Source organism: Dermacentor silvarum, chromosome 3, assembly GCF_013339745.2.
Source record: "Dermacentor silvarum isolate Dsil-2018 chromosome 3, BIME_Dsil_1.4, whole genome shotgun sequence".
Classification (NCBI taxonomy): domain Eukaryota; kingdom Metazoa; phylum Arthropoda; class Arachnida; order Ixodida; family Ixodidae; genus Dermacentor; species Dermacentor silvarum.
Window position 1 is genome coordinate 200,220,232 of NC_051156.1, and position 10,338 is coordinate 200,230,569.

General features: G+C 43.0%; 1 protein-coding gene across 1 annotated transcript in view; it reads left to right on the forward strand.

Moving 5' to 3' along the window:
- LOC119446471 (protein yippee-like 2) overlaps window positions 1-9,803 on the forward strand; it is a 28,265-nt gene extending 18,462 nt beyond the window's left edge. The window contains exon 5 of the mRNA XM_037710906.2: window positions 829-9,803. Coding sequence (XP_037566834.1) covers window positions 829-918 — 90 coding nt within the window. The 3' untranslated portion in view covers window positions 919-9,803. The remainder of the gene's footprint in view (window positions 1-828) is intronic.
- The last annotated feature ends 535 nt before the right edge of the window (window positions 9,804-10,338 follow it).

The following is a 10,338-nucleotide window of genomic DNA, read 5'->3' on the forward strand; positions in this document are numbered from 1 at the left end:
GAAACGAGAGCGTTTGAGAAAAAGGTGACTTCGCGCTCCGCTTGCGAGCTCCACGGACCGCGTACGACAGCAGAACTTGGCTGAGATGTTCACAACAGCGTATACTACTCGCGGACTATGTTATTTCACCAAGCCCGAGGGGTGGTTCAGGGCCCCTTTAAATGCTGCAGCATGATTACTCCCTCATTTGGCTGCATTTGTGGGAGTATTCACATTTGCACGCAGAAGTTTGAGCAAGCAGTGGATCAGGTGTGCAACATCTCATTTATGCCCGAGTCTCTCGTTGGACCAAACCCAAGTGACTGGCCTATGCAACTCTGAACGGAACCTTCGGGTTGTCGCAGTAACCCCTCGTCCCTCCAGGTTCCCTGTCAGCAAAGCCATATATCACCATCACCAGCATAATTGAGTCCACTGCAGATCATAAAGAGTCTTCTCCTAGTACTATTCACCAGTCTGTACCCGGTGCCATCTGCACAGCTCTGAAACTTCCTTAGCCTCGTCCCATCACTCGAATCTTTGTTGCCACCAACTGGGTTTACCTGGGCTTGACCATCGTTTTGTATCGCCTCTGCATGTGAAATGTCAAGTCGACCTCTTGCCTTGAACTCCTGCTTGGAAGTGGTCAATTCGAATAAGTTTTCTATTCCTTACTGCTCCATCTACAGCAAATTAACGTGCTGTTGCGTTATCATATTGCCTGCACATGTTCTGTTGAATGGGAGGGTCTCATCTTCGTACAGTAATATGGAGGTTCTAATAACTTTTATCTTGACATTACACCTATATGACACTTTGTACTGGCCTGTCTCCCCTTCACAACTGCAGGAACATGCATTCGAGTCAAGCCAGAAGTACAAGGAGGGCAAGTACATCATCGAGCTGGCTCACATGATCAAGGAGAATGGCTGGGATTGACAACACGCCCCGGTGGAGGAAGAGGACGCGCCGCCGCCACCCTCATCGTCGTCGGCCCCTTCCTCCCCCGTGGTGGCCCTATTTCGCAATGGCCACCCACCGCCACAGTACTTCCCACCCTTCTGAAGGGTGGACCCGCATTGCCACAGCCAAAGTGGGATGGCCTTCAGACAGATCAGCTGTCCCTGATGCTAGAAGAGTCAAGTCTGCCCGATTGCTAGTGTAGCAGGTCCTGCCTGTTCCCCGACTGGTCGTTCTTTTGTTGTTGTTTTTTTCTGTCTCTGGAAAGCCACGTTTCTCCAGGGCACGTCCTTCCATTTGCACGGCCGTTTTCGGCGAGGCTGAGGGGAGACTAATGTAAAAAGAGACAGGATACCTTGATAACTCGGTGAGGTGCTCGTTCGCAAGTGCCTGTTTGATTGAGGCCAAATTGAGTTTTCACTAGTTCCGGTGTTTTTTAAAGAGGGTTAGGGTTTCATTATAATTTTGTGTCATTGTTCGGGGGCTTGTAAAGAAGGTGTACTGGGGCAATCGCGGTTAATCATTATTGCTCAAAGCCGCATGCTCAACTTTCTAGACGAAGTCGTCAACGGGTAATTGGGGGGTTGTACTGCAAGGCAGTTGTTGCTCATGGTATTATTAGAGACTTCACGACTTGCGAGACCTAAACATAATGGCGCAAAAACTTAAATCATGATTAACGCATTCGCATACCTTGCCGGTGACAAGACTGGCACAACACCCTACAAGGGCCAAGAAATAGTATGCTTTTCATTTCACTCTTCTTGAGGGTGAATGTTTTATTTCTGTCTTTCACAATAGCTCGGTGAGAAAAAGATATACGGCACACCTTGAGGGAAATGTTTTATGTAGGAAGGTGTTCCTGTACTTCAGGTTAGCTCGGTGAACAAAAAAAAAAAGAGTGTACCGCGAAGTGTTTTAATATGTGACAATGTTTCTGTGCTTCAGATTAACGCTAAAAAAATTCTCCACTTCTTGATGCAGATCTTACGAGGTTTTGTGCTCAAGATTAACTGGGTGATGAAAATAATTGTTCTGACATAGGAGCATAAACAAGTTTCCTCTATTAAGCCAGGTGTGTTAAGAGCTCATTTGAACCATAGCATATATAGTCTGTTGCTGTGAGGTGTGTAACAAATGAAATTGCTGCTGGAATTGTTTCCTTAGCCTCACACATGGGTGGTCATCAGACAAATATCTAAAAGTGGAATGGATTGGTTGTCTGAAAGTGTAGTTGATGCGGAGACTTGTTTTTGATGTACCCCACTGCAAAGTGTGGGGGTAGTTGCTGTTCCATTCCGGTGTGACGATCTGTCGGGGACAGGCAGAAGTTCTGCAGAAACGTTGTGCAGGACAAGAAACTCCTCTTCAAAATGAACTTCAAAACGAGTAGTGCTGTGTTTATGACGCCAAGTTGGCCCTTCTGTCTCGATGACAAACTCGCCACGAGAGGACTCTGTGAGGGACTGTGTTGTCATGTGATCACTACAAGACTTGTGGTGAAAAAGCGCGGAAGTTTTTTTTTTTCCCGACACCCGGTCATTTGTTGGGTGGGACACCATGACGATGCAGCGAAGCCAGCTGCGAGGACAAATATGCCATTGTATCGTCATCTAGGCATGGTCAGGTACCGCGGGACCTAGGGCTTATTGTTGTCAAGATTTTTTTTACTCATTATACTTGAGGATTTTAGAATGTGCGTGCGTGTGTGTGTGCAGAGTTTTTGAGGGTGAGGGTTGGGAGGAGAAATGATACTGTTATGCTTGTGTGTGTGTGTGCGTGCGTGTGTGCTTGCGAATAATTTAAATCATTATCTTTGAATGTATGAGAATGCAGTGTGTGTTGTACCTCGGATGCTGCTGTGAAGTGTGATGGACACTGTTTACATGGGCTGAGTGGGGTCTCATCTGGGTCACAAGATGCGTATGAAGCTTGTGTAATGTCTGTCTGTCTGAGCGATCACAAGTGTGGAGTTTGGCGTGATGTTTTTTTAAAGGCTTTACCAGCACTATTTCGTGTGTTAGTGTGCGTTTGCATTTGTCCTCTTAATTGAATGTTTTCTCTCTCTGCATCTTCTAGTCTGCAGTTGTTTATGTTTGGTTGTTTGTTTGTTTGTCTCGACACTTGCTGCGAGTGCTTCCTGCAATGACAACAAAGTTTTATCTGTGATTATATTTCTTTTGCACTTTTCTTTCTTTAATATAAGCGTGATTGCAACATGTGAGATCAGGCCGCGCGGAATGTGCAGCCTATGCATGTGAAACACTGAACATAGCATTAGAGGAGGTGATTCATGACAAAGCATGTCTCGTCACACATCTTGCTTGTCTCAATTTATGAATGACTGGGACTTATCTTGCCACAGTGTGAAATCGAATTTTTTATTTTTTTTTGTCTCTCTCACCCTTTTGTTGTCCTACTTAATTAAATTTAGCCCACAGACACGCTCATACAGTTTTAATAGGCAGTTTTTGGCACCTGCCATTGGACACAACTGTGTGAGGCAAGGCCTGAATAAATACATTGCTTCACCAGTTTACTGAAATCATTAGCAGTTGTTGCCAGGGCAGTTTTCGACAATCCTTGCGCACTCGCACGTGCATGCTGTTACAATTACTTTGGTTAATTGGCGGGTACACAATGTGTATAAGCTGCTGCGAAATTTCACTTGTAGAAGCACACTATACCAACAGTATTCAAAGCCTTGTGTTGTTTCAGAACTGCAAGAGATAATATTTCACCGTTTTTGGCGTCTTGGATAGTCAGGGTAGAAATAAGAGAGGTCACTAGAATCGCTTGTCTGGCAACACACAACAATAGGTAGCCGGTGCTGTTTGGCCATATTGTGCTCTGTATCGTACCTTTGTTTGCAAGGTAACTTGTACAAGATTATTGGGATTTCCTTACTGTTGCTTACAGGGTGATCCGTTAAGAAAGGTGACGGTTTAATGGTACTAGAGCAACGATAGACCCTTTTAGGAATGCACCAAGCTAGTTAGTTTTTTCGCTATGCACAATTGCCCTAGGTGGCTGGTGCATAAATAAAATGGGGATTACTGGACAGTTCATGCACTGTTGCTATTTTTGTGCATTAAACATGACGGGAAGGTGTGCACGAAAGCAAGAACAATGCACTATGCATTGACAGACATTTTAGCGATGCAATTGAGCTGCCATATTTGGGCATTCTGCATTGCAAGCCAGCTTGGAACTTATCTAAAGGGTCAATTGCTGCAGAAGTGTGTCAGCAGGCAACTGGTAGGTCACCATCAATGAACCGACTCTTCTGAATTTTCTCAACATAAAGCCTTGAACTTAAATCAGGTGTTCCCTCTCATGTTGGCTCCATGTATATGTGTTTAAAGTTTGGACAGTTAGGCCATCTCATCTCTGTTTACGTGGGGTATATGGCATGCACGCACTACGAACAAAGGTTTAGAACAATGTTTTTGTAGTTTGTACATGCCCTGTAGCTTATGTAAACTTTGTCCAACCAACTAGCTACCAGCTCATCTTTATTATAACTTTTTAACAGTGGCCAAGATATTTGCAGCTCAGGTTTATAAAGCCAAGAAATTCAGCTGGGGCTTATCTAGCTCACCAGGACAAGGGAAGAAAGGGATTCTAGACAGAATCTGGAAGTAGTGCGTATTGTTCATTGCCATGCTTGTGGGCACATCAATGTTTTTCTTTGTTGTTGCCAGTAATCTGGTTTCAACTTCACCGCAGCTGCCATGAAATATTTGTTAAGCAACTCGATTCTTCAGAAATCTACAAGGTTTGAGTTCTACAAAATGTTTGTGCACTTGTCACCTTGTGTGCATCAATGCATGTACAGTTGCGTTCAATGTGAGCTGCAACACCGGTGCCCATGATTGAAAGAGCTTGGAGACTGCATGGCGGCTCTTATATGCAAAACATTGGTTTAATAAATACCGGTAATTTTAACTGTGTTTAGTTCTGCAGTTATTCGTTTGTTGGTTCTGCCATGCAGTCTTGAAGCCCCTTCAATTACTAGCACCCGTGTTGCAACTCGTATTGAACACGACTGTATATTGTAAAAAGCACTGGTGTCTATCCACACCACTGTGCACATAGATTCTGAATGTGTTTAATTGAAATCTTAGCTTGTGGATGGCGCCCCTAAAGCTTTTTCCAATTAACATTGGTTAACACATGGTTACATGATAAGCACTTAACACTGAACGGCAACAAAGGCACTTGAGTTGTTCGAAGCACTGTTACCTGGTTCAGAACTTGTACTCTTTAAGCGTAATGCACATCAGTTTCATTACATGATCTTTGCCACATGGATATGATAGCGGAAAGATTGCTTGGAAGGTCAAATAAGAATATCCAGCCAAAGTCGATTCTTTGTTTTACATGTGCTCGGTTCATTTTCTTCAGTATGACTGTAGGGACTTACTGGGTATGGGCATATGCACCCAGAGGGAATCTCTGCATATAGGAATGGCCATTTACGGCCATGCCCATTCACAATAATGCCAAATACTTTTGGGAGGAATGGTCAATTCGTCATAACAGTCAAATTAGCAACGTTGTTGAGAGCAGATTCTTTCACAAGGCAGATATGGACGAAGGGGCAGAAAATAGGATTTTTTGGGCAATGCTGGAAGATGTGTACTTATCTGTAGCACAAACAGGGTATAGTATTTGTGCATCTTTGTTTATAATGAGTGCTCATTCTTTATAACAAGGCACATCCTTGTTTATTAATAAGTAGTACAACTGTTGCATATGGAGCGGTGATCTCGCGTGTAGCACCAAGGCTTTTTTTTTTGTCTCTACATTTTGTGAGAACAGACCAACTTATATTCACAAATACCTCTCTGGGCACCATCAAGTGCAGAAATTGTCTACTTGTATGTCATGCAGTCAGTGGCTTTTGTAGATGCTAGCCACGTTCACTTTTCAGCGTTGATGTGAAATTCTTTCATTGAATGTGCCCAACAAATTAAAGTTCTACTTTTAGCAGCGTTGATTTTCACCAAAAGAGAGTATGCACCAGCCCATTCTTGGCTGAGCCTGGCATTGCTCAGTTGAAGCCTTGTGACATATTTTTTGGCTAAAGTTCTTATTAGCTAGAGACGTGAGCCTTTCCCTCGTGAAATTTTTGCCTTAATGTTTCTCGGGCTACGTGTTCAACCAGCTACTAACTTGTTTCTAGTTCTGAACATTTTGTGATCTGAATCACTGCAGTGTTCCTCGTCATTCACATTGAAGAGCAGCATGCAATGCATGGCAATGAATGATGTCATCTTGATGATTTGGCCAGATTTCACGTTGCTTCTGTTACAGTGGATGCTTGAACAGAGCTGATGGCATGTACGTGCGAGCATTTTAGCTAGTGTAGGTCACCTTGTTAACTGCAGAAAATCAGTTGAGAATTGCCAAAACACTCGCAGTGATATGAGGAGACTGCTGGCTAGTGCATGGGGGCTTGTTCTGGCAAACCTCTTGTGGGATTTTTCAGCAGGTTTGCTTACTGCAATGGTTCCACGCCTATCAAGTATCATTACTTGCTTTACAAGCCCTCCTCAATGTTGGTTGGACTATGCCAGTGAATGAAAATGTGGGGGTGGTCTACATTTATAGAACAAGTTTAGACATACGATGAGCACTTAGTACCCCTGTCGCATGGGCAGTTTCAATCCACACTGGTCTGTTTGCCCTGAACCTTTCAAGTGTTTCCAAAGCACGAAGTGTGAACGGGGCAGAGCAGAACCAAAGTAAAGTGCACTTGAACGTGATGTGCATCAGCATTTGATCTGTAAGAGTTCAATTTGCATTGGCTCAAGAAAGCCCGAAAATGCTTATGTGATAAGTTATAAACAACATTACCTGCCTTTCTCAGTTGCTCGTCAAGGGCCCAGAAACGAAGAAGGATTACAATTTTTCATGGTGAACCCTATGAGATACTTGAAAAGTACTTGTAGTTGACGAGACATTCCATGAAATTTGCACTGACAGATGGCACGTCTAGGTTTATTTTTTTTACTCAGTCTCTTCAAGATTGGACAAAAACATATCTTTTTTTATGCTGTGTACTTTTAGTTTGCTTTCATTATACTATACCAACCTTGTAATTGCTGGCACGTAAGTGGAGAGCGATGATCATATGGGCTGGTTGGGGCAGGAATGTAATGAAAGATAACTATGTGAAAACGTGAAGCAACACACAAGTGCAGCACTGTATTTGTCTTTGTGTTGCATCTTGTCTTTGCACATCTTTTCTTCTGCATGTTTCCTCTTAAGCACATTCAGTGATTGCCCAATTTCAAACCAAACTCATGAATTTCACCTGCGTAGATTTGTGCCCATGTTATATTTCCGTCCCTCTTGGTATCGTGGTACAAAACCACTAGCTTGTACAGACGGTTATCTGCAAAAACCTTGAGGCGAAGATTTCTTGTGCGACCAGGTTTACCGGGCTTTCTATTCACTATGTGGCCAGGTTCAGGAGTCTTGCGATGCTTTCTTTTTGTACACAGTTGTGGCTACATTTTTCAATCCTGACCTTAATTTGTAAAGAGCTTCTGCTAGCCTTGTCTCATTGCATTGCTCATTGCAAGCTGTTGTCATGGTCTTTCAAAATCTTTTAAAACTTTCACTGTCAGGGTGTTCTGGTCCTTTTGCCCTCAGTGCAATTGTCTATCCAAACTCCTTAAGGTGTTCTTGGCTTTACAGTCCTCGCATCTTGAGCACACTCTTGGTTCTTGTGCCACACTGGCCGTTTACCCGTTATGTTGAACTCTAGTTGGCTGAAGTTTATGTGATGATTACTGTTTGTTGATGAAATTTGTGGTTGTCTGCATCAAATAATTATCTACTGTTACTGCTGTCTATTTAAACCAAACCTTCACATGTTAAGAATGCCTATAGCTTTCAGACAGAATGACTAAACACAGCAGAGCCAACATGCTGGCTACCAGGCATTGTGGGCATGATTTTTTTTTTTATGGTGAATAATTGCTTCATCAGCGTATCTACAACTATTGTGCTAACAGCCATAGATGTACAGCAGATAAGAGCAGAGGACCCTGCCCTTGGCTGTGTTCGTATTGCAGTGGAATATCCACGTTCGAATCGCCCATATTGCTCCACATTGAGCCTGTCTGTGCACTTCAGCTATTGTCGCCCTACTGAGATGTTTCTGCCGATATTTGTTCTCTGCCAGTGCAGCGCACTTTAGTCACATAAAGCCTTTATATATCTTGTATTGAGGGAATAGCACTGTATTTATTTCCTTCATTACTTGCCTGTTTCTATTATTTGTTTGTTCACATTATGCTGCTGGGAATGTCATTGTTGGGTCTCAATCTGGACCTGACACGTTGGAACTAAGAGATTAATAAGTGGCCTTGTTTAATGCCGTGGGGAGATGCAAGTTGATGAGCTTAAGCCATTATTTATTTTTTTCAGTTTCTTTTGTTTTTGTTTTTTCTTCACATGGTTCGGTGCAAATGCAGAATGCTGTCTTTTATCACACATTCAGTCCCTAAAGGAATGCAGAATCTCCCCACTCCCTGCCGTTGCACTCCTTACTCTTGGAAACTTGGCACCTTTTGGGGTGTACATTTGTCCCACTACGCCACTAAAAATTGTATACCATTTACGGTGCACTTTTATTTGTTACTCTGCAGTGATTGTCGTCAATCTCGTGTGCATTTCTTGACCTTGAAGACAATGAATGATATGTGGTGTGAAAGGGCGTAGCATTAAAAATGCTGTGCTATAACCATCATTTCAGAGGACACTTCCCTCCACTGTATCTTTACTGACAGGATAGTCACTGGGCACACCGCATTAAGGAAAGGGACTTCAGCAAGAATGACTACGATTACTGTTACGTGACAAAATAATTTGTGCAGTATTTTCAGAGATCTTTCCCAGCAGAGCACTAAAGTGGTGGCAAAGTTTTAGATACAGAAATTCGCTTGGAAAGGTGTAAAATTTTCAGAGTGCTATTTTGGCAAAGTACACTTCAAAAGGTTGAAATGTTAGAGTGCTGTTTCCTTGTGTGTGCGCGCAAAAATGCATCACCTTGGTGCATGAGAATCCATCTTGTCTTTGCCATGCTTCAAAGGTCACCCGAGAACGTCAAAACTCGTTCTTTGTAAAGCACCGGCAACAGCACGAGTTTTAGATTTTTCTTACGGGAGAGAAAGGGAGTGCCGTTTGTGACTGAGCATGAGTTGCCAACTTGCCGGAGGTGCATACATTCTTCGGGGAACGCAGATAGTTGTACTAAAGTCTCCATTGCATGGGGAACATTATCTGTAACCGGTTTTTAGAAGTGGCTTGTTAATTGTAGGAGCTGTTCCAATTAAACTGTGGTACATCCAGCAGATTGAGGCAGTACAGTAGCGTGCGCGATTGTCACATGTTGTCTGTTGTGTCAGTGCCGATGATCATGTGGTCACGCAACAAACACTTACATGTAGTGGCTCCAGAGCTATTTGTATACGCGAGTGCGAAGCTTTCTCTTGAGTGTTCCTTTTTTTTTTTTTTTTTTCTCTCGAAGTGACTAGCATTGTGTTCTTCATCCTGTGAAGCTTGGTGTTAACTACTGCATTAATGTGCAAGACGTGCATATTTTATATAGACACATCAACCATCGCGCGTGAGTCACTTGTGCTTTGTTTACTCCATACCACGTGTCGCCTCATCTGCTCTACAAATGAGTTGCCTTCAGCCATCATCACTGTCGTTGGGAGAGTGTACACATAGGAGAAGTCTGACCGAAGAGAGCCTTCAAGTCTGGAGTGTGACTAAGCATATTCTGATGTTCGAGTCATGTGTCTTCAACTTTTTTTGCATAAAGCAGAGCTGCTGTCCCTGTATCCATTTGTCATTTCTACGCATGACGCAGAACATAAACATGCACAGTTTCTGCATTATTAACTAATAGTAGTCTAGGTTAAGGTTATGATCATTCATACTAATTAAGTTTTATTTTCCATGTACAAGCCCAAGAGAGATACAAGCACAAGAGAGATTGCATAGCATGCGGTAAACCTTTTAATCAAATGTCGGCTTACATTTGCTTGTATTTTTTTTTTTTTTTTTGTTACTGGCATTAAATGTGCACGTAGGTTGGGGGGGGGGGGGGGGGGGGGGCTGTAAATGATGGCCGGTGCTATATAAAAATAATAATAATAATAATGGCCGCTGCTATGGAAGGGTGCGGCATTTACGAAACGCCCCCATAGAAAAATAAGGGAGTTTCCACAATAATTCTGGTTTCACGACATAGCACTTGGCAGAATTTAAACCCTTGCGCAACCCTAGCGCATACTAGCGTGTTCATGGTGCAGCCAATGCGTGAGGCGGCTGCAAATTTTATGTAAGCGCCAGCATTTTTTTTTTCACAGCGAC